Genomic DNA, 24,955 nt, shown 5'->3' with positions numbered 1-24,955 from the left:
TTGATATTCAAATATACTGAATTTTAATTCAAAATTAGCATTTAGGAAAGTCTTCAGATTATAAGAATTTATCCTGAGACTAAGGTGATGTAGGAGGATAGTAGACCACTTAGATAAGTTAATAAGAGGCTTAAATGACCCAGAAGTTATTGGATGAATGCTAAATCTTAGTGAATCACCTCTATGAGGATGCCACTTTAACCAGACAGGTTAACAAAGGAGAAAATTAGTATTTTAATAGCTCATATTCATATTCTATATTAAAAGAGGTATGCCTTATATAATAAGATACCAATGGTTAATATGCTCATAAATGAAAACTTAAAAATTACCGCACAAATGTAAAGCAATTATTACCAATAATATGAAGTTATGATAAATTTTAAACAGTGTAGTAATTTTAAATTTTGGTTAAAAATGGCTTATAATGGAAGAAAATGAAAAAAATGCAATGATATTCTTAAACATGAAAAGACAAACTAGAAGAATTTCAAATTCAGATAGACTTTTGAAAATTTTTATTTATATTTTGGTCTTATAAATGATCCTTTTAAATTCATTTTTCTGCAAGAGTGGAAAACACAAAAATTTGCCAAATATCAGATCCATACAAATCCTTAGAAAGGTTTTCTGTGTAGTCTTCATTAGTGCAAATCTTTGTAAATGTTTCACTCTCACTGTAGACCACAACTGTTTCACAATAATGAAGCTACTAAGTTTTTATGCAGTACATTCACTGTAAACTATAAACAATATTTCTATTAAAACGAAAACTGGGTAATACAAAAATATGAAAGACTGAGGAGCAGTCAATCTGTTGAGACAGTATATCTTATTTGCTTTATAGTTTCCTGTTATTACTTTCAAAAGCACATGGCACATGAGGCATAGCAATCATCTCCCCCTTATTAACCTCTCTAATTAAAAAATCTGTTGTTTGTAAAACTGGACCAATTATCACAAACTATCATTTGCATAATTAACCACAATTCTGCTATGAAGCATTCTGTTAGTGGCATAAACAATTGAAGGAGGATGGAAATTTTTAAAAAATGGGATTTGTTAAGCTTGCCAACTCATTAGATATCATGGGCCATACTGCAATTTCAATTTCTAATTAGATGTTCAATGCCTCACAGTAAAAGGATGATCAACGAAAGAAAGCAAGATCTAAATTTTTTTCTAGATGCTGTAACATTTCATTTGATATAACAAAAGGAAAGGAGAAAATTTAAGCAAGATTTAGATGCGCTCCAACTTTTCACTCAGGAATTCTTCTACACTGTCTGTGTTCCATTTGAGGATGCTCAGTTCTTCAGCAATGTTCCCATTGTCATCCAAAAGCTTTAGTACAGGGTCTGAACCACGAACATACTATAAAAAAGAGGGGTGTCTTCATTATTTTCTGTTTATAAAAGAGCCTTCTCAGCCTCAACCAAGATTCCAAGCAATTCAACAGAGCTTAATTAAATTCAATAGTCATTTAAAAAAAGCTTTCAAACATAACATCAGAATCAACAATATATTAAAAGAAGTTTCTGGAAAAAATTTAATGAGATTTCTTCAAATATGAGAAATTAAAAAAAAATACATTTGGGATTTAAGCTTATTATGGAATTTAACAAATAATTATCATATACATGACACTCTCAAACTTTCAAATGAGCTTGAAAGCTCATGCAATCAATTATGCATGATTTTTCTCTAAACCCACAAATTCTCTTATAAAGAAAAAAAAATCTAATGGTGGAGACTGATAAGTTACAAATAATTCATGAGAAACAGTGACAGTGTTAAAGCAATGTTGAAATAGGCTGTGCATTCAGACTCAGAATTCCACAATGGACTTTAAAACTTTCCAATGATTTTGCTGTAATCAGTCTAGAATTGGGCTGGATTCTTCAAACTTCAGACCTACTAGTTGGGCTCAGTATTTCACCAGACAGCTCTGAGAAATTTTATTTTTTTTAAGATTTATTTATCTCCTCATGCCCCTCATTATTTGAGGTCGCTGTTCTCTGTGTCCATTTGCTGTGTGCTCTCTGTGTCTGTTTTGTCTTCTCTTTAGGAGGCACTGGGAATCAAACCCAGGACCTCCCATGTGGAAGAGCAGTGCTCAATCACCTGAGCCACCTCAGTTCCTGGTATGTTGAGTCTCTCATTGTCTTTCCTCTTTGTGTCTCTTTTGTTGTGTCATCTTGTTGTGTCAGCTCGCTGCACCTGCCCACCACACCAGCTTGCCTTCTCTAAGAGGAACCAGGAACTGATCCTGGGACCTCCATGTGGTAGGTGGAAGCCCAATTGCTTGAGCCAGAGCTGCTTCCCCTCTGAGAAATTCTACCTGGGTAAATATGACAACTAACACAATCCAATTAATTAAGAGATCATATCTTCCATTTTAAATTAGGCTGAACAAAACGTAGCAGTGATGATGAAGGGAGCTCTTAGAACTGAGCAATTATACTTCAGTTTTTCTAGGTCGCCTGGAATCATGAACTGTTGAAATGGAGGTAAGCTCTGATGTGATTACTGGTGCTTGGTATATTCCGAACCCATTTGTGGAATTTAGATATGTAAGCTGCGGGCTATGTATGCCTAGCTTCACAGACATACTGATACTTGCACTGGGGTTTGGGTGACCATGAAGGATTATTACTAGTTTTAGCTAACGAAGAAAATGCTGGGATACTTTTTAACCCTGAGACCTAAAACAAAATGTCAATTCATCATTTTTTGCTACCCATGCTATAACATTAATACTTAAAAATTTACCTATTAAAAAATGCACATATTTTAGACCAATGAAGAAATGAGAAACACTGAAAAAAAAAAAAAACACTGGAAAAACACTGGAGATTCTGTTAAAAATCATCCTTACCTTGATTTGTAGGCCTCTGAATAGTTTGGGTTTATCACTCCTGACAAAAGCTGAAAAGAAAGAAAAGAAAAAAGCAAAAAAGATTGAAAATGTTTACTTTCAGGCCTAAGCTAGGTACAAAATCCAAAAGAAAAAGTAGAAATAAACTTAAATGAAACACTTAGGCCCTAAATAGAATAACCAAGAAATTTCAACAGGCATAAAGAGATGGAGAGATATTCTTGGATAGGAAGACTAAATATTTTAAGATAAATTGTTTCAAATTAATCAAAACACCATCCACTGTTAATTAATATATCAAATCTGAGAGACAGTGAGAATGTGAAACACTACATAACATAAAGTAACTATGTCTATCTTCCCTATTACATAAGAAAGCTCTCTGGGAAAAGGACTATTCTTAAGACTTTTTTCTATTAATAACAGTGTTTAGAATACTAAATAATTTTCATTCTCAACAATCCCCCCTCACACTCCAAGATGGCTCCCTCGTCTGTTTGCTCATTGTTCATGCTCACTGTCTGCTTGTTGTCTGTTTTTTCTTTAGGAAGCACTGGGAACAGAACCCAAGACCTTCCATGTAGGAGGCAGGTGCTCAACTGCTGGAGCCACATTCACTCCCTGCTCGTTTTTTGTTTTTGCTAGTTGCCTGTTTGTCATCTTTAGGAGGTACTGGGCACCAAACTTGGAACTGCTCTTGTGGGAGGTGGGTGCTCAACTGTTTGTGACACACCCTTTCTCCTCAATAGATTTTTAACAGACTGGAATGAGTAAATAAATTTAAAGGGAACAGGAAGATGAGTCACTAATGACTATTTTAATCAGTTTGTTTCTCTTCTCTCCACTAAAGATAGATCCATAAGCCTCCTAATTTTGAATGACAGGAATATCTTAAAATATCCTGTAGTAGCAAATCTATTTAATTAAATACGTCTGCAACAAATAAAAATATAGTAATAAAAACAATGCTGCCAGTTAACAGATAAGTCCTCTAAGCTCAAAAAAGGATATTCTACTATGTTGTAGCATTTGACGAGAACTGAGACTTTACATATATAGTGAACATAAAATGATGTCTTTTATTCAACATAATTCTCAAAGATTTAAAAGGCTTTCCTCTCTTACTATTTCAATTTATTCCTAAATTAGACATTTCATAATAGTCAAAACACCTAAATCGACTCTAAATATTTTGCTAGAGAAAGTAAACCAAAAAAAAAAAAAAAAAAGATAAAAATGTATTTTTCTAAAAAAGGCAACAATACTTGCGTACCTTCAGACAGCCAGGAAAAGAATTACCATTCCCTAAATCCAATTCTTTTGTCCCACTTTTACTAAGGAATTTGCATTGTATTTAATTTCTCAAGGTAAAAAGATAGTTGGTTTAGTTATGATTGAGGGAAAATCCCCACATTTCACAAATTACAAATAAAACTGTAAGAGTGAATTTTTAAAAACTTTGCAAAAAGACTGGTATTTCAATATGTAGTAATGCCACTTGTAGCATTCCTAATTACACACTTAAGCATTGTAATCAAATTTCATGAACTCTACATTGGCATGAATTGTCAAATATGCAAACTGCAAATGATGACATCTAGGAGAGTAAATGATGGAGTTTATGGCACCCTTTTAAGAGGCATTTCTTTCCTTTAAGTGATTCTGGAAGACAAAAGTTGGAACATTTAATTCTCAGTGTAACAGGAAAAACAGTCACTACTATTTACCATCTGGGTCTAGCACAGTCTTTTCATTTTATTTTTATAAATATATTTAAATGATTTTAAGAATAGTTTTACAAAAGAATAAAGGGAAAGTGAAAAAATAACTTAATATTAGAAGTCTAATTTATAGACTATATTTTAATAACAATATTGTAATATTTTTGTAGCAAAAGCAAAAGTACTATATTAATGCTAAAGGTAAAAAAGAATATGAGGTTTGGTTTTGTGAAACATGAATATAAGTAAACATTTTTTCCCCTCTTCTCCATTAACAAGGAGACCTTGATTATGTCAGTTAACTAATTTGTGTTCATCTCTGTATCTTTCCGAACACTAGAGGAACAACTGAGTTTTTTGTTGGGATTAAATGAGATAAAAGTGCCTGGATAACTTTTTCAGAGTAATGCTTTCATAACCTGTTAAACTGGCCTTTTGTCTGTTATTTTATCTTTAGAATTTGAAATAAAATTTGAATAAAAACAAAAAGAACAAAGGGAAGGTGAAAAATAACTTTATTAGAAGACTTAATAAGAATTTAAATATACTAAATTCAAATAACCATGCATAAACCTGAAATATAGCCAATTTGTAAATAATGGTTCCAGATTTCAAACACATCTCTAATGTGTTTATCATTACCTTGGTCATTCTTCTTGCACTTACATTGTCAAAGTGTAATACTTTTGGAAACACTGAGGCTTCTATCACCCTTTTTTTTTCTTCAGCAAAATAGGGAGGTTCAGATTCTTGTTGCAAAATATTTTGTGATAAAGTCCTTTCTAAATGAAAATACTGTATTTCCTTTCTGACCTTGGAAATACACTGTTCACTCTTTGATTGTTGATTTTGAGAAAAGTCACGCAGGATATCATCAAGTGAGGTTTCATGCTCTGAAATTTTGTTTATATGATCAATTTTTTTCCCAAAGATTTATTTATTTATTTCTCTCCCCACCCAGTTGTCTGCTCTCTGTGTCCATTTGCTGTGTGTTCTTCTGTGACTACTTCTATCTTTATCAGTTGCACCAGGAATCCGTGTCTCTTTTTGTTCCATCATCTTGCCGTGTCAGCTCTCTGTGTGTGCGGCACCATTCCTGAGCAGGCTGCACTTTTTTCCGGCTGGGTGGCTCTCCTTACGAGGCGCACTCCTGTGAGTGTGGTTCCCGTACGTGGGGGACACCCAGCGCGGCAAGGCACTCCTCGCGTGCATCAGCACTACGCGTGGACCAGCTCCACGCGGGTCAAGGAGGCCCAGGGTTTGAACTGCGGATCTCCCAAGTGGTAGGTGGACGCCTTATCCATTGGGCCAAGTCTGCTTCCCTATATGATCAATTTGATCATCACTGGAACCTAGAGCAAAAATTCCAGTAGAATTTCCCCCAATAATGTAACTATATCTGCTATGCTCATGGTGGGTACTGAGCATTTAAAATGTGGCTAGTAAGGAATGGATTTTTAATTTAATTTTAATTAATTTTAACAGCTATGTGTGGCTAATGGCTACCTAATTGGATAGCACAGGCTTAAAGCGCTACTATTTGTCTCTTTGCATTCATTTTCTGATCCATTAGGAATATTTTTGTCAATTTTCTTCTTTGCCATTATGGGTAGAAAGTGAAAAAATTTTAAATTCTCAAATGCATTCAATGAAAACTAAAAAAAAAGTACAAACTAGCGTATACAGACTTCTTTTATACCTTCAATACTTTGGGTAACGAAAATAATACTTAAGAATGATAGAACAGTGATGTTTCACCTCATTATTGTTTGTCATCCTTTTTGGAATTTTAATTTTTTTTTTTTTTTAGTGTAGTTGGAAGTATTTGATGATTAATAATCCCATAATATATCTTAGATACACAAAAGGATTCAATGGATCCAAAAGGTACTTGCAAGATAGAATGATATTCTGCTATGGAACATAAAAGAGAATGAAAGATTCTGTCCAGAGGTCACCTAAAAATAATGCTTGAAATAAATTTTGAATGATTCAAAGTTTGCTACAAGAATTAGAAAGGGGCACACACATTAGGCAAGACACTCTGTGTATACACAGACATAGAAGTCAGAGTTCAGAGAATTGCAAATAGTTCTGTACGGCTGCTTTGGGGAAGAAATGTGAGACCACTAATACAAAACAGACCCATATTTTAGCGGGTCCTATATGATATTTTTGAGTTTGAAATGTTTTCTATTTTTGATGGGGAACTATAAAGGATTTTAAGTAAGAGAACCATAATGCATTATGGAAAAGGTCTTTCTGGCAATTGTATGGAAGAGACAACAGAAATAAGAGAAGTGAAAAGTGGTAGATTTGATAGCAAGTTGATGGAATGCTTCAAAATAAAGATGTTAAGGGCTGGGATCAAAAGCAAATGTAAGGAGACAGGAATAAGATTTGAAAGTTATCAAGGAGGGAAAAGAGACACAACTTGGTGACTAACTGGATATAAAGTGTAAAAGAAAGATGATTCTTCGGTTCATGCTTATGTTTTTGCCTGATGATACTGCCATTTGTAGAAATAGAGAGAAAGATGTTATAGTCTTTTCAATCAGAGAAGAGGGTTAATTTAGTGTTTGAAAATGCTGGTTTAATGTCTTTCTAGTAAAGTGATCCGTTAGTCGGCAGGACTGTCAGAAATGTAAAATTTCAGGATCTGCTCCAAATTTAAAGAATTAGAATTTGCATTTTAATAAGATTCCCAGAAGAAAATTTGAAGCCAGACTCTGGTTAACACTAACATTGTAAAAATTATTTATTCTTAATTGTGGTTAAATATATGACATATAAATCAGTTAAACCATTTTAAGTGGACAATTCTTTGATATGAAGTAATTGTATAACTCTCATCACTATTTACAGATTATTTCCAACATATCAAACCAAAATCATTTAGCAATAACTTTTCATTCCCCCATTCTGCTACCCCTAGTAACTATTATTTTTCTTTTTCTCTTTGAATTTGCTTATTCTAAGTACTTCATATAAGAAAACCATATTGTATTTGTCCTTTTGTGTTTGGCTTACTTCACTCAACATGTTATCTTCAAAGTTATGCATGTTGTAGCATGTTCCAGCACTTCTTTTTATGACTAGATAATATCCTATTATATGTACATACTACATTTGTTTATTCATTTTTATCTGCTGGGTGCTTCTTCCTCTGGCTATTGTGAATAATACTGGGATGGACACTGTTGTACAAAAATCTCCCCATGTCTGCTTTCAATTCTTTTGGGGTATTTACCTAGAAGTGGAATAGCTGGTCATATGGTAATTCTACCCCTGTCCATTTGTGGAACTAGGCCTGTTTATAGCTTCCTGTAGAACTCCCAAACTATTTTTCACAGCAGCTGTACCATTTTACTTTGCCACAAATAATATATGAGGGTTCCCATTGCTCAGCATCTTAACCAGTGCTCGTTATTTTCAGTTTCTATAATAATACCCTTCTTAGTGGGTGTGAAGTGGTATCGCAATAGTTTTAATTTGCATTTTTAAATGGCTAATGATGTTGAGCATGTTTTCGTACCTTATTTGCCATCTGAATATCCTTCTTTGGAGAAATGTCTATTCAAATCCTTGGCCCATTTTAAAATTGGGTTGTCTTTTGTTGTTGCCATTCTTTATATATTTTGGATTTTAAACCCTTATTAGACATACGGTTTGTAATATTTTCTCCCATTGGTTGTTGTTTCACTTTCTTGATTATGTCTTTTTAAAAAAGATTTATTTCCCCTCCTTCTCCCGCCCCAGTTGTCTCTTCTCTGTGTCTATTTGCTGTGTGTTCTTCTTTGTCCACTTCTGTTGTCAGAGGCACGGGAATCTGTGTTTCTTTTTTTTTGTTGCATCATCTTGTTGTGTCAGCTCTCTGCGACGCCATTCTTGGGCAGGCTGCATTTTCTTTTGTGCTGGGCATTTCTCCTTACGGGGGGGGGGGGGGGCACTCCTTGCATGTGGGGCTCCCTTAAGCGGGGGACACCCCTGCATGGCACGACACTCCTTGAGTGTATCAGCACTGTGCATGGGCCAGCTCTACACGGGTCAAGGAGGCCCAGGGTTTGAACCGTGGACCTCCCATGTGGTAGACGGATGCCCTAACCACTGGGCCAAGTCCACTTCCTTGATGATGTCTTTTGATATACAAAGGTTTTAAATTTTCATGAAGTTAATTTTATCTATTTTTTTCTTTTGTTGCTTGTGCATTTGGTGTAATATCTAAAATCCATCACCTGTAACAAGATCCTGAAGTGGCTTCCCTATGCTTTCTTCTGTAAGAGTTTTATGTAGGTTGCTGATTCAGTTTGAATTAATTTTTGTATATGGTGAGAAGTAGGAGTCCAGATTCATTCTCTTGCATGTGGATTTCCAGTTTTCTCAGCACCATTTGTTGAAGAGACTATTCTTCCCCTATTGAATGGACTTGACGTCTTTGTTGAAAATCAACTGGCCATAGATGCTTGGATTTAACTTTGGACTCTTAATTCTATTCTAGTGCTACTACGTCTATCCTTATGCAAGTACCACTTTTGAAATTAAAAAAAATTTTTTAGGTAGTACCAGGGATTGAACACCAGACCTTATACATGTGAAGCAGAAGCTCAGTCACATTTTTTTTTATCCCCCCTCCTTGGGGATTGCTTGCTGTCTGCTGTCTGTGTCCATCTGCCATGTGTTCATCTATGTGTCTCTATTTATTTTTATTTATTTCTGTCCCCCAACCTTGCAGCTTGCTGTTTGCTCTGTGTCCATTTGCTGCACACTCTTCTCTGTTTTTTTTACTTGTCTCCCTTTTTTTTTTGCGTCACCTTGCTAAATTGGCTCTCCTCAGCGCTTGAGGGCCAGTGACACTCTGTGGTGCCTGCGGGCTGGGCAGTACTCCATGGTGTTTGCAGACCTGCGGGTCCCCGCGGTGTGCAAGTGAGCCTGCCTTCACAAGGAAGCCCTGGGACATGAACCCAGGGCCTCCCATACAGTAGATGGGAGCCCAACTGATTGAGTCATAGCCACTTCCCTGCCACACTGTTTTAATCACTGCAGTTTTGTAGTAAGTTTTAAAATCAGAAAGTGTAACTTCTCCAAATTTGTTTTCCTTTTCAAGGTTGTTTTGGCTTGGATTCCTTGCAATTCCATATGAGTGAGGATGAGCCTTTCTATTTTTGTTAAAAAACAAACACCCCTGTTGGAATTTTGATAGGGATTACATTGAGAATTTGTAAGGTGCTTTAGGCAGTATCGATATATTAAGTCTTCCAATCCACAAACATGGGAAGTCTTTGCATTTTATTTAGGTCTTTAATTACTTTCAACAATGTTTTGTCATTTTCAGTACACAAGTCTTTTACCTCCTTGGTTAAATTTAAATTTATTCCTAGGTATTTTATTCTTTTAAATGCTATTGTAAAAGAAACCACTTCCTTGGTTTCCTTTTCAGATTGCTCATTACTGGTGTATAGAAGTCCAGATGACTTCTGAGTGTTTATCTTGTATCCTGTAATACTGCTGAATTCATTTATTACTTCTAGTAGCCTTTTGTGGATCTTATAGGATCATGTCTCATCTGCTAATAGGGGTAATTTCATTTCTTCGTTTCCAATCTGGATGCCTGATATTTCTCTTGTATGGTTAGAACTTCCAGTACAATGTTGAATAACAGTGGCAACAGTGGACATCCTTGGGGAAAGCTATTAGTCTTTCACCTTTGAGTAAGATATCTTGTGGGTTTTCATAAATGCCCTTTACCATATTAAGAAGGTTCTCTTCTATTTCTAGTTCCTGAATGTTTTTATCTTGAAAAGGATTCTGTCAAATGTTTCTTCTGTATCAAATGAGAACATGTGGTTTTCGTTTTGCTTTTATTCTGAGGTGTATTAACTCAACTGATTTTCTAATGTTGAACCATCCTTGCATTCTTGGAATAAATCCCACTTGGTCATGGTATAGATAATCTTGTTGGACTTGGTTTGCCACTATTTTTTGAGGATTTCTGTATTTATATTCATAAGCAATATTGGTCTGTGATTTATTTACTTATTTTTGGATATTTACTTATATCTAGCTTTTGGTATCAGGCTAAGGGGGCCTCATAGAATCAGTTAGGAAGCAATTCCTCCTCTACAATTTTTGGGAAGAATAGGAAAAGGATTAGTGTTGAATATTCTTTAAATGTCTGATAGAATTCAGCAGTACAACAATCTAATCCTGAATTTTCCTTTGTTGGGAAGTTTAAGTTACTGATTTGATCACCTCACTTGTTATAGGTCTGTTGAGATTTTCAATTTCTCAATGTACTTGATTAGGTAAATCTGTATATTTCTAGGAATTTGTCCCTTTCAAATTTCTAATTTACTGGCATACAATCGCTTATAGTACTCTCTTATAATCCTTTTTACACTTGTAAGATTGGTGGTAACATTCCCACTTTCATTCCTGATTCTAATTACTTATGTTTCCTCTCTTTTTTTCCTTCATCAGTCTGGCTCAAAGTTTATTTTAGTGATCTTTTCTAAAACACAGGTTTGGTTTAGTCAATTCTATTGATTTTCTTTTCTTTATTCCACTCATCTTTGCTCTAATCTTAAATATTTCCTTCCATTATTTTAGTTATATTGTGTTTTCATTGCCATTTGTCCCAAGATAGTTCCTAATTCACCTTGTGATTTCTTCTTTAACCACACTGGTTGTTTAACAGTGAGGTGTTTAATTACCACATATTTGTAAATTTTCTTTTTCTTTCTTTTATTAATTTCTAGTTTTATTTCATTGTGGTAGGAGAAGAGACTTTGTATGATTTCAGTTATCTTAAAAATTTATTACGATTTCATAGGTGGTCTAATATACGGTTTGTCCTGGACAATATTCCATGTGCACTTAAGAATGTCAATTCTGCTGTTGTTCAGTGGAGGTTTTATATATGTACATTAGGTCTAATTGTTTGTAGTGTTTCAATTCTCTATTTCCTTATTGCTCCTTTGTTTAGATGTTCTATCAATTACTGTAAATGGTGTATTGCACTTTTAGAGAGCTAACTATTTTTCACTTCAATTCTGTCAATTTTTGCTTCATTATATTTTGGGGCTGTGTTGTGAGGTGCACTGTTGTATCTTCTTGCTGGACCAAACCTTTTATCAATATATGATATATCTTTCTTTGTCTCTTGTATTATTTTTCCAACTTAAAGTCTATTTTATCTGACAATAATATCATCACTTCAGCTTTCCTTTGATTAGTATGCATGAAATAGCTTTTCCAATTCTTTTCTTTTCAATCTCTTTGTGTTTACATACTTAAAGTGAGTTTAATGGATTATGCTGTTTCATCCTGTCTGCCATCTCTGCCTTTTAATACAGGAATTTAATCTACTGACATTTAAGGTAATAAAAGAGGAGACACAATTTACTTCTTTCATTTAGCTATTTGCTTTCTGTATATCTTCTATGGTTTTTATTCCTCAATTACTCCATTACTGCCTTTTTGTGTATTTAGGTGCTTTTTCTTTGTAGCATATTATTTTGATTGATTCCCTTCTTCTTTCCTTTTCTCTCTATATTTTTTAGTTACTTCCTTAGTGGTTATTTTCACATGTCAATAAGCATCTTAAACTAATCTCAACCTAGTTTGACTAGCACTAATCTAATTCAGCATTATACATGCTCTCTACTCATATATCTCCATCCTTCCCCTTTTATTTTGTTATTCTCAAACTACACCCTTATACATTGTATGCCCATTAACGCATTTAAAATATTACTTTGCAATTTTGTCTGTTAAGTCATATAGGGGAAGAAGCAGTTACAAACCAAAATTACAATAGTACAAGATTTTGTATTTACCTATGTAATTACCTTTACCAATGACCAGTGTTATTTCTTCTAATGTCTTAAGAATTACTGTCTAGTGTCTTTTTATTTTATCCTGAAGGACTCCCTTTAGCGTTTCTTATAGGGCAGGTTTTCTGGTAATGAACTCTTTTAGTTTTGTTTATCTGAAAATGTCTCAATATCTCTGTCATTTCTTAAAGATAATTTTGCTAGCTATGGAATTCTTGGTTTACAATTTGTTTTCTTTAAGGACTTTAAAGATGTTGTCCAACTGTCTTCTAGTCTCTATGTTTTCAGATGAGAAATCTGTTAATTTATTGAGATCACTTTTATGTGACAAGTTGTTTATCTCTTGCTGCTTTCAAAATCCTTTTTGTCTTTGGATTTTGATAATTTTGCTATAACGTGTCCTGGTGTAAATCTCTCATTGGGCTTCCTGGATGTATACATGTGTTTCACCAGATCTGGGAAGGTTTCAGTCATTCTTTCAAATATTTTTGGCTTCTTTCTCTTGTTCTTCTGGGACTCCAATGATGTGTTATTATTATGTTTGATGGTGTCCCACAGGTCCCTTAGGCTCTGTTCATTAGTTTTTCTTTTTGCTCCACATATTGGATAATTTCAAATATTTTGCCTTCAAGTTCAGTGATCCTTTCTTCTCCCTGTTCAACTCTGCTGTTGAGTCTGTCTAAAGAGCTTTCCAGTTTTTTTCCTTGCCCTCCCCCTCCCCTGCCCTGCTGGTTTTTTTGTTGTCTGTGTCCATTTGCTGTGTGATCTTCTGTAGCGACTTCTCTTTTTGTCTTCTTATTTTCTCTCCTCTAGGATTCACTGGGATTCGATCCTGGAGACCTCTGATGTGGAGAGAGGTTCCCTGTCAATTGAGCTACCTCAGTTCCTGCTCTCTGCTGTGCCTCACCTTGACTTTCCCCTTTGTCTCTCTTTTGTTGGGTTATCATCTTGCTATGTGACTCACTTGTGCAGGCATTGGGCTTGCTGTGCAGGCAATGACTCACCCCATGGGCACTTGGCTCACCGCATAGGCACTGGGTTCACTGTGTGGGTACTTGGCTCACCACGCAGGTACCTGGCTCACCACATGGGCACTGGCTCACTGCACAGGCATGCTTTCTCTTCTTCTTTTTCACCAGAAGGCCCCAGGGATCGAACCTGAGTCCTCTCATATGGTAGGCAGAGGCCTTATCACTTGAGTCACATCTGCTTCCCAGAGCTTTTCATTTTAATTACTGTACGTTGCAGCGCGAAAATTTGTTTGGAACCCTTTTATAGGTTCCATCTTTATTTTGTTCAGACAACACTTCCTCAATTTCCTTTAGTTCTTTATGTTCAGATTCCTTAAGCTCAGTGAACATATTTAAGACGGTTGATTTAAAGTCTTTGATTAACAGTTCCCATGTATAAGAAGCTTTCTCAGGGATGGTATCTGGCAATTTCATTTTTTTCCTGGGACTCTTCTGTACATTCACTGAGTGTTAAATGTGGATTAAGCATACCAAAATTTAAATCTATTACTCTTCTGGAATAACATTAAGTTACTCCTCCGTTTTAGGGACATAGCTAATTTAAATTAAGGGATCTTAAAAATTTACAATGTATTATGAGCTAAAGTCTAATGTAGGTAATCATTATAATCTCAGAAGCTACCTGATGTTGAAGACAAATAACACAGAGCAGTGAAGGCATGAAAATTAAGCTTCCTATTTGTAAGATTAACATATCACCTATTTATAAACTATTTAAAAAGTGGTAGGAAGCAGATGTTGGGTGCCTGTCTACCACATGGGAGTCCTGGGTTTGGGTCCTCGTGCCACCTAAAGATGACAGGCAGACGCTGCACCTACTGCAATGAGCTAAACGCTGCACTGCACTGCAATGAGCTAGATGCTGTACACGGCTGCAATGAGCTAGAGGCCTGCACCTGCTGCAACAAACTAGATGCCGCACCTCTGTGAGCTAGACATTGCACCCTGCCACAGTGAGCTGATGCCTAAATGAGCAGATGCCACAAGCCAGTAGACGCTACAGCCTGTGGGGAGTGGATGTGGCTCAGGCTGTTAGGCGTTCCCATGTGGGAGGTCCCAGGCTTGGTTCCCAGTGCCTCCTAGAGAAGACAAGCAAACGATGAGCAGACAGACAGAACCATTTGGGGGAAGGGGAGTAGTTTTAAAAAATCTTAAAAAAAAAGTGCTTACACTAATTACTGTAAAAAAGTGAGCAATTTTCCTGTATGTTCCATTGGAATGGCAATTCTGAAAGTGGAAATAAAATAATTGCTAAACCAAAAATACACCAATTTTTCAGATGCTTGGAAAATACTGGTATATATCTAACTATATGTGTTATGGAACTAAACAATCATTTTATTTTCAAGTAAGCCTGTACTTAAATATACATACACAGAATTAAGAAACCCAACTACTTTCAAAAGGAAAAGGCATTATGACCACATGAACCTCAAGGTTTGATAATTTAACTATAAGTAAGAAATTTATATTATTAAGTCCTACTGGATTGATAATTGACACCTAAGCTTTTAAAAACTGACCACTGCAGCAGGTACAGCAACTGATTGTTTTCTTTAGGAGACACTGGGACCCGAACCCACGACCTCCCGTGTGGTAGGTGGGTGCCCAACATCTGCTTCCCACCACTTTTTAATATAGTTTATAAATAAGTAATATGTTAGTCTTACAAATAGCAAACTTAATTTTCATGTCTTCACTCCTCCACATTAATTGTCAACTGTAGAAACCATTTCTGTAGATACAATAAAATCTACCATTATTAATAGGAGGGCTAATTTGCTGTATCAAAGCTACTCTTGATCTTCGTGAAAATGAAGCAACAAAAATATTACAAATGAAATAAGTTACTAAATATGTATAATCAATACAATTAAAAAGAAACTGCCAAAACTTTCTAGGAATAAGAACAGTAACATGAAAATAGCTGGGGGATAGGCTAAAACAGCTTAGAAAAAGATCTTCTAGGGTTTAGGACACCAGGCAAAGGCTGGATACCTCCCAGAGGAGAGAGGGAAAGAGGAGGGAAATCGCTAGGACAGCACTGTGAGTTGAAACCAGCAGCTGCTGCTGCTCGCACCATCCACCACACTAAAGACACTTGAGAATTCTTGGACCTCTGGGCCTGTGACTTACAGAGGGGCTCCAGGGATCTGCTACCCCAGGAAAGGGGAGAGAGACCAACACAGCCTAAGGCTGACTCAGCTTCTGACCCACAAGTTTGGTCTGCTGTGTCCCACCAGCCCTTCCAGGTCACATGGGACCACACACTGGTTTGCCCTGGGAGCTAGACCCTTGCAAGAAGCTCCCTCTCTTCTAGCTGTGACTAATGGTTAAGGACCCGCCAGGAAAGCGGAGAGAGAGGGACACAGCCTAAGGCTGACTAAGCTTTTGACTCACAGATTTGGTCTGCAGTGTCCCAGGAGCCCTTCTAGGCTGGGTGGGGCTGTGCCATTGTTTGCCTGGGAGCAGGCAAGGGGCTAAAGATAATGCAACCCTCCCAATCTCCTTCTTTACTAACAGGGATTGATTGTTGAGGACTCAGAAGGGAGTGGAAATATTTCTGACCTGGGAAAAGGGAGAGGGCTGGAGAACCATCTCAGAGAAAGTTTGAATTACAAGGTGCACAGACTCCAGACAGAAAATTCTATCACACTGATCAGGTCTGTGTTGCAACAAATACACTCAGACCAGGCACTGAACTAAGAGGTGCCAAAAAGCGCCACCTGATGGCAGACCAAAGAAGTGCATGCAAGAACATTAGAAATAAGTAGGAGAGGCTTTTTCTGGCTTCCATAGCCTTCCTTCCCAAGGCCCTAGGAAGTGACTCTACAACCAATTACTGGGTTTAGTGCCCAGTTTTGAGCAACCAGCAGGGTAATCTAAATGATCCAGGTTGAGCCAAGAATCAAAGAGCAGTGGTAAAACAGTCTCCTGCCACTAAATCCCAATAAAACAGAAAGAAATTGAGCATCTGCATAAACTACATCCAATCAGAAGCCTAGATATCAGCAAAAAATTATGAGCCATATTAAGAAAATAGAAGACATGGAGCAAGAAAAGGAATATATCAAAGTCCCAGAAGAGATGCAGAATTTTAGAGAACAAATCAGTGAGATACACACAAATTTCTAATATTAAATTAATGAGTTGAAAGACAATATGGTCAAAGAAATAAATGAAATCAAGAAGACACTGAGGAAGCATAAAGAAAAATTTGAAATCCTGAACAGAAAAGTAACAGAAATCATGGGAATGAAGGACACAAAATGAGATCAAAAACACATTTGAGGCATACAACAGCAGACTCCAAGTGAAAAATGAAAGAATAAGTGTTAACAAAGACAGAACAGCTAAAATTGAGGCGAGAAAAGAACAATGAGAGAAAAAAAGGGAAAAATTGAGCAGGGGCTCAGAGAGTTGAATAACAAAACAAAACCCAACAACTTATGTGTCATGGGAGTTCCAGAAGAAGAGAAGGGAAAAGGGGCAGAAAGAGTATCTGAGGAAATCATAACTGAAAAATTTTTCAACTCTTATGAAAGAAATGAACATACATGTCCAAGAAGTACACTGTACCCCAATCAGAATAAATCCAAATAGACCTACTCCAAGACACATACTATTCAGAATGTCAAATGTCAAAGATAAAGAGAAAATTCTCAGAGCAGTAAGGGAGAAGCAAACCATCATGTACCGGGACGTCCAGTAAGACTTAGAGCAGATTTCTCTACAGAAACCATGGAGGTGAGAAGACAGTGGTATGATACAATTAGGATATTGAAATAGAGAAACTGCCAGCCAAGAATTCTTTATCCAGCAAAACTGTCCTCCAAATATGAAGGTGGGTGTAAAATATTCACAAACAAACAGAATCTAAGACAGTTTGCAAAAAAGAATCCATCTTTGCAGGAAATATTAAAGGAAGTCTTAGAACCTGAAATAGACAGGACAGACAGGGTTGGAGGAGAGTATAGAAGAAAAAATAGCAGAAAGGATACCTAAAAGAGTAAAAAGACAGACAAAAATAAGACATGACATGGAAACCAAAGAATAAAATGGTGAAAGTAAATAGTGCATTTAAAGTAATATCATTGAATGTAAATGCATTAAACTCCTCAATTAAAAGACACAGGCTGACAGAATGGATTAAGAAAACATAAGCCATCCTTATGGTGCTTACAAGAAACTCACTTTAGACCCAGGGATAAAAACCAGCTACAAGTGAAACGCTGGAAAAAGATTCTCCATGTAAAGAGTAACCAGAAAAGAGCAGGGAAAACTGAAGGGAGAAATAACAAAGCAACTTCTCAGTTCATAATGGAATGAAACTGGAAATCAATAATAGGAAAAAAGTAAATTCACAAATGTGTGGAGCCTGAACGACACACTCCTAAATAATCAGTGGGTCAAAAAAGAAATTGCAAGTGAAATCAGTAAATATATTGAGACAAATGAAAATGAGAACACAATGTATCAAAACTTATGGGATACAGTGAAGGCATTCTTGAGAGGGAAATTTATAACCCTAAATGTCTAAGGAAACTAAGAAACTAGAAAAAGAACAGCAAACCAACCCCAAAGCAAGCAGAAGGAAAGAAATAATAAAGATTAGAGCAGAAATAAATGAAATTGAGAGAGAGAGAGAGAGAGAGAAAAAAAAGAGAAAATAATAAAACCAAAAGCTGGTTCTTTGAGATGATCAATAAAAATGATATATCCCTAGCTAGACTAACAAAGAAAAATGAGAGGATGCAAATAAATACAATCAGAAATGAAAGTTATAACTAGCCCACAGAAATAAAAAGAATCATAAGAGGATATTTTGAGAAACTTTATGTCAGCAAACTAGACAACCTAGATGAAATGGACAAATTCCTAGAAATGCACACCAACCTACACTGATGCTACAAGAAATACAAGAACTTAATAAACCAATCACATTTAAGGAGACTGAATCCATCATCAAAAATCTCCCAGCAAAGAGAAGACCAGGACCAGATGGACTTCTGTATGAGTTTTTGCATCAAACACTTAATTCAGAGGGAAAATTACCCAACACATTTTATGATGCTAACATCACCCTAATACCAAAGTCAGATAAATATACTACAAGAAAAGAAATTACAGACCAGTCTCTCTAATGAACATAGATGCAAACATTCTCAACAAAATACTTGCAAATCGAACCCAACTGCATATCAAAATACTTACGCATCACAACCAAATGGGATTTATTCCTGGTATGCAAGGCTGGTTCAACATAAAAAAATCAATCAATGCAATACACAACATTAACAAACTGAAGGAAAAAAAAAAAACACATGATCATCTCAATCGACTCAGAAAAGGCATTTGACAAAATCCAGCATCCTTTTTTGATAAAAACTCTTCATAAGATAGGAATAGATGGGAAATGGATGTGGCTCAAGTGATAAGGCCTCTCTCTGCCTACCATATGGGAGGACTCAAGTTCAATCCCTGGGCCTCCTCCTGAAAAAGAATAAGAGAAAGTGTGCCTGTGTGGTGAGCCAAGTGCCCATGTGAGTGCCCATGTGGTGAGCCACTGCCCACACAGCAAGCCGAGTGCCAGCGCAGTGAGCCAGTGCCTGCACAAGCGAGTCACATAGCAAGATGATGATGCAACAAAAGAAAGACAAAGGGGAGAGTCAAGGTTAAACGCAGCAGAGACCAGGAACTGAGGTTGCACAACTGACAGGGAACCTCTCTCCACATCAGTGGCCCCCAGGATCTAATCCTGGTGAATCCTAAAGGAGAAAGATGAGAAGAGAAGATAAAAAGAGAAACAGATACAGAAGATCACACAGTGAATGGACATAGACAGCAAGAACAGTGGGAGGGGGACGGGAAAAATAAAATAAAAACTGAAAAAAAAAAAAAAAAAAGATAGGAATAGAAGGATAGAAGGAAAATCCCTCATATGATACAGGGCATATATGAAAAACCCTCAGCCAACATCATACTCAATGGAGAAAGGTTAAAAGCTTTCCCTCTAAGATTGGGAACAAGACAAGGATGCCAGCTATCACCACTGTTGTTCAATATTGTACTAGAAGTTCTAGCAAGAGCACTTAGACAAGAAAAAAAATTCAAAGGTATGCAAATAGGAAAAGAGGATGTAAAACTTGCACTATTTGCAGATGACATGGTCCTTTAATTAGAAAATCCCAAAGTATCCATGATAAAGTTACTTGGGCTAATAAATGAGTTCAGCAAAGTTCCAGGATACAAAATGCAAATGCAAAAATCAGTAGTGCTTTTGTACATTAATACTGAAAAAGCCGAAGCAGGAATCAGGGGGAAAATTCCATTTTCAATAGCAACAAAAAGAGTCAAATATCTAGGAATTAATTTAACCAAAGAAGTACAGAACCTATATGCAGAAAACTACAAAACAATATTAAAAGAAATTGAAAAAGACCTAAATAATTGGAAAGATATTCCATGTTCATGGAATGGCAGAATATTGTGAAGATGTCAATCTTACCCAACCTGATTTATAGATTCAATGCAATACCAATCAAAATCCCAACACTTTATTTCACAGAATTAGAAAAGGCAATGACCAAATTCATTTGGAAGGGAAAGTACACCCGAATAGCCAAAAGCATTCTAAAAAAGAAGAGCAGCATAGGAGGAATTTCACTGTCTGACCTTGAAATATATTACAAAGCTACGGTGCCCAAAACAGTATGTTACTGGCATAAAGACAGACACACTGATTAATGGAACTGAATTAAGAACCCAGAAATAAACCCTCACCTATACAGTTAACTGGTTTTTGACAAACCTACCAAGTAACCGTTAACGGGACAAAACTGTCTCTTCAACAAATGGTGCTGGGACAACAGGATATCTATAACCAAAAGAATGAAAAAGGACCGCTATCTCACTCCCTATATAAGAATCAACTGAAAATGGATCAAAGACCTATATATAAAAGCCAGGTCCATAAATCTACAAGAAGAAAATATACGGAAACACCTTTAGGACCTTGTAGTATAGGTGGTGGTTTCTTGGACCTTACACCCAAAGCAGGTGCAACAGAAGAAAAATTAGATAAATGGGACTCCTCAAAATTAAATACTTTTGTACCTCATAGGACTTTGTCAAAAGGGGTAAAAAAGCAGCCAACTCAATGGGAGAAAATATGTGGAAATCACATATCCGGTAAGGGTTTAAGATTCAGGATATATAAAGAGATGTTACACCTCAACAATAAAGAGACAAATAACCCAATTAAAAATGGGCAAGACTTGAATAAACATTTGTCCAAAGAAGAAATACAAATGGCAAAAAAGCATAAAAAAGAAGAAACGATCAACACCATTAATGATTAGGGAAATGCAAATCAAAACTACAATGAGAGATCAGTTCACACCTGTCAGAATGGCCACTTTAGACAGAGAACTGTAAATGTTGGAGCAGGCATGGAGAGACAGGAACACTTATTCCCTTTTGGTGGGAATGAAGAATGGTACAGCAACTGTGGAGGACTGTTGGGAAGTTCCTAAAGAAGTTGAAAATACATTTGCCATGTGACCCTACAATACCACTCCAGGGTATATACCCAGAAGAACTGAGAGTGGTGAAACAGACATCTGCACACCGATGTCCATAGCGACATTATTCATGATTGTCAAAAGGTGGAAACAACCCAGGTGTTCATCAACAGATGAACGGATAAACAAACTGTGGTCTATTCACACAATGGAGTATTACAGAGCTGTAAGAAGAAAGAAGAAATGAAGTTGTAAAGCATATGACAACATGGGTGAACCTGGAGGACATTATATTAAGTGAAGCAAGTCAGACACAAAAGGACAAATACTGTATGATTGCATTATCATGAATGAAATATATTGTGTAACATATTGTATGATTCAAAAAAAAATTTATAGGTATCCAGTACATTTGAGAAATAGGTTTTTATTCAACTGTGTTTTCTTTTTAGCTTTTAATTGTTTATATTTTCAATTACTAAATGGATAAAATAAAGTTAAAAAAAAATAGTAACACTCTTTCAAGAGACCTGCTATAAAAAAGTCAAATGTGGTACAATTCTGAATTGTTTCATTGCAAAAATTCATACAGAAAAAAGAATTTTTCCCCTATAAGTCAAAGTAGATGTTTCATTCTGTGCTACATCAGAATATGTGCTTAATCTAACAAATAATTTAATTAGAGATAATTAAATCTTCATTGGGGCACATATAAAATATTTTTAGGTCAAATGACTCAAGTATATTTCTGCAACAAAATGAGTAATATTTTATTACAAACTATTCTAGGTCAGCAATAAAAGGCATATAATATAATAAAAGGCATAAAATTGCAAATACAGGCAATTTTATAAAATATTAAATTCCCCCCAAATTCTTTTGCTGTTAGGTAAGTAAAGAAAAAAAATTCTGGAAAATCAAAACAGAATGAATGGGGATTAGATGTGGCTCAAGCACTTGAGCTCCTGCCTCCTACATGGGAGGTCCTGGGTTTGGTTCCCTACTGAGAAAACAAAAACAAACAACAAGCAAAACAAAGGAAGAAACCAACTCAGGGAAGCCAGTGTGACTCAGTGGTCAACCTCCTGCCCCCAGTACCTAAAAATAAATAAATAAAAGAATGTATAGAGTACTTACGTATTTCAGTTAAAAAAAAAAAAAGGAGCGTCATTACCTTCAGATAAGATCAGTTCTACAGAACCGATCTTTTAAAAAAGATTCATTCTATTTATTTATTCCCTCCTCTACTTGTTCTTTGCAGTTGTTGTCTGCTGTGTTCATTTTGCTATGTGATCTCTCTGTTTGCTCATCTTTTTTCTAGGAAGCACCAGGAACTGAACCTGGGACCTTCCATGTGTAAGAGAGGTGTTCAATCAACTTGCTGCATCGACTTGCTGTGTCTGCCTGTTGCACCAGCTCACCTTCTCTAGGAGGCACTGGGAACTGAACCCAGGACCTCCCACGTGGTAGGTGGAAGCCCAATTGCTTGAGCTACATCTGCTTCTGCACAGAAATGATTTTAAGTGACATGCAAAACAATGGAAAAGCCTTAGTTCAAGCCTTTTTGGTAAGGCAAAGCTCAGTTACTCTTTGATGTCAAGTAAGAGGATATACTTTCACAATTATCCTTTCACATATTTATCCATAAAACCTATTGCAAAGATATATATGTACGGATTTCTCTTTCACTCTTTTGAACCCCAAATCATATGGTAATTAATTCTCTTCTTGATGTTTTGTCATTTTGTGCAGGTCTATTCTCCTTTAAAACTGTTTTATATAAATCAAGTCACGTTTAAATGTGGAAGAATGTATGTTATTTAAAGAATTACATTTATAGCTGGCAAAGGAAAAGCTCTCCTTGTAGGAAAAGAATCACCGCATATGTTCTTTAAATCTGAATTTCATATATTGGGTTCACCTAACACAAAATAACCTAGTATTAACTATAAGACTCCACCTTCACTAAATGTAAAAAACAATTCATATACTATTAAGAATCATAATCCTAAAAACACTTATTCCTGGGAGTTTTTATTTAATGAAACTTCTCCTATGAAATGCTGATTTAAAATTACTAAACTGAAAGTTTACTGATGTTAAATTTACATACCTTGGACTTGAGGGAACCTCCCCAATTTTCATCCACAGACTTCGAGAATAGCTCCTGCATACAGCTACAAAAGGAAAAACAGGAAGTTAAAAAATGGATATAAATTTTAAAAAGTATTTATAAAATAAATATCTATTTTACAGCATAAACATTAGAGTTAAACAGATGTACAGATCAAAGAAATGTCAGAATGGACAGGACTATCTAGTTTCAGTTTAACAGGAGTAGAAACAGGCCAAAGGAAATTACGTGGCTTATCTAGGTAGAGGCACTTAAGCCTTAATTGTAGTATTCCTAAATCTAGGCAAAAAGACCTAAAGAACTCAAGATTGTCTAGGAAAGTATACAAAATTTTGAAGATTCTCTACAGTTGTTTTTTTTGGGTGATAAATTGAATACAGGTATGCTCCCTATCTGGTACCATTTCCTTTATGGTTACTTTTATTATAAATGATGAATGTTTTAAAATTAAAACAAAAACCCAATCCAGTAAAATCTCACTAAAAGGCATTGAAATGCAAATATTTACCTTTAATGAAATTCAGGTGGAAAAAATACAACAGTAAATATTGCTTTTTTTAGTACAGAGCCCTCACTCTCTTTACAGTAAAAGCTCATTATAAAAAACCTCAATGCAAATATTTTATTGCAATGAATTTAGTTGAAATGGATTCAGTGGTAAACACCACTTTTTTTTGTAGCTATAGTCTGCCTATTCATTTTATAATGACTTTGAATTGCTGTGACTCAAAGAGAAGTTAGGCAATTAAGAACATATCCATTCCATTTCTTCTTGGCTTTCAGGTTTTTAAAGACAGTACCAGGGATTGAACCGAAGACCTTCTACATAGAAAGCAGGCACTAAACCACTGAGTTACATCCGCTCCCCAATAAGAGTTGTTTTTTTCTCCTGTTTTTGTTTTTAGGAGGTACTGGGGATAGAACCTGGGATCCTGTACATGGGAAGCAGGCACTTAACCACTTGAGCTACATCTACATCTGCTCCCCTCATATTTGTTATTAATGGCAAGTTTCTTTCTTTCTTTCTTTTTTTTTTGAGCTAGAAGGACCAGGGATTGAACCTGCGACCTTGTACGTGGGAACCTGGTGCTCAACCACTGAGCCACATTGGCTCCCGAGTTGGTTTTTTCATGTTTGCTTTTTTTTTTTTTTTAAGGAGGCACCAGGAACCAAACCTGGGATGTCTCCATGTGGGAAGCAGGCTCTCAGGAACTTGAGCCATATCCATTCCTGCTCTCCAGAGCTAAAGTTTTTAATGGCTGGTCTAAGAGCTAAAGAAGGATTTTACTTTTTAACTTCTAAAATACCATTTATATTTAATTAAAAAAACATATGCTATGCCTTTATATTTTATTTACCCAAAAGATCAACTTTCAACATTTTGGCAATTCAATAGCTTTTCAAGTTTTTTTTTTCTTCCTGAGGTACTGGGGCTGAACTTGGGATCCTACTTGTGGGAAGCTGGCACTCAACCACTGAACCACATTGGCTTTCCTGAGTTGGTCCTCTCATCTGTTCTGCTTGATGTTTGTTTTTCTTTCTTTTTTTTCAGGAGGTACCAGGAACTGAACCTTGGACCTCCCATGTGGGAAGTAGGTGCTCAACTGTTTGAGCTACATCTACTGCTGTTCTTAAATATGTGAGGGTCACAAATCCTTTTGAAAATTGGATGGAATTTTTATTTTAATTTAAGCTGTTCACTGACTCTCTAAAACCAATGACATATTTTAGGTTAAGAACTTTGATGATTTCTTTAAAGTCTTTCCAGCAATAAAAATTTAAGATTCTGTTGACCTATTTTCATACAATAAAGTGCTTTTGAATAAGATCTGGTTC

General features: G+C 35.9%; 1 protein-coding gene across 1 annotated transcript in view; it reads right to left on the bottom strand.

Moving 5' to 3' along the window:
• Positions 1-503: 503 nt before the first annotated feature.
• Positions 504-24,955, bottom strand: part of SELENOF (selenoprotein F) — a 50,474-nt gene continuing 26,022 nt past the window's right edge. The window contains exons 3-5 of the mRNA XM_012520605.3: positions 23,099-23,162; positions 2,879-2,928; positions 504-1,374 (exon numbers count right to left, since the gene is read on the bottom strand). Coding sequence (XP_012376059.1) covers positions 1,243-1,374; positions 2,879-2,928; positions 23,099-23,162 — 246 coding nt within the window. The 3' untranslated portion in view covers positions 504-1,242. The remainder of the gene's footprint in view (positions 1,375-2,878; positions 2,929-23,098; positions 23,163-24,955) is intronic.

This window comes from Dasypus novemcinctus, chromosome 9, assembly GCF_030445035.2.
Source record: "Dasypus novemcinctus isolate mDasNov1 chromosome 9, mDasNov1.1.hap2, whole genome shotgun sequence".
Classification (NCBI taxonomy): domain Eukaryota; kingdom Metazoa; phylum Chordata; class Mammalia; order Cingulata; family Dasypodidae; genus Dasypus; species Dasypus novemcinctus.
This window is presented reverse-complemented; position numbering and strand designations above follow the sequence as displayed.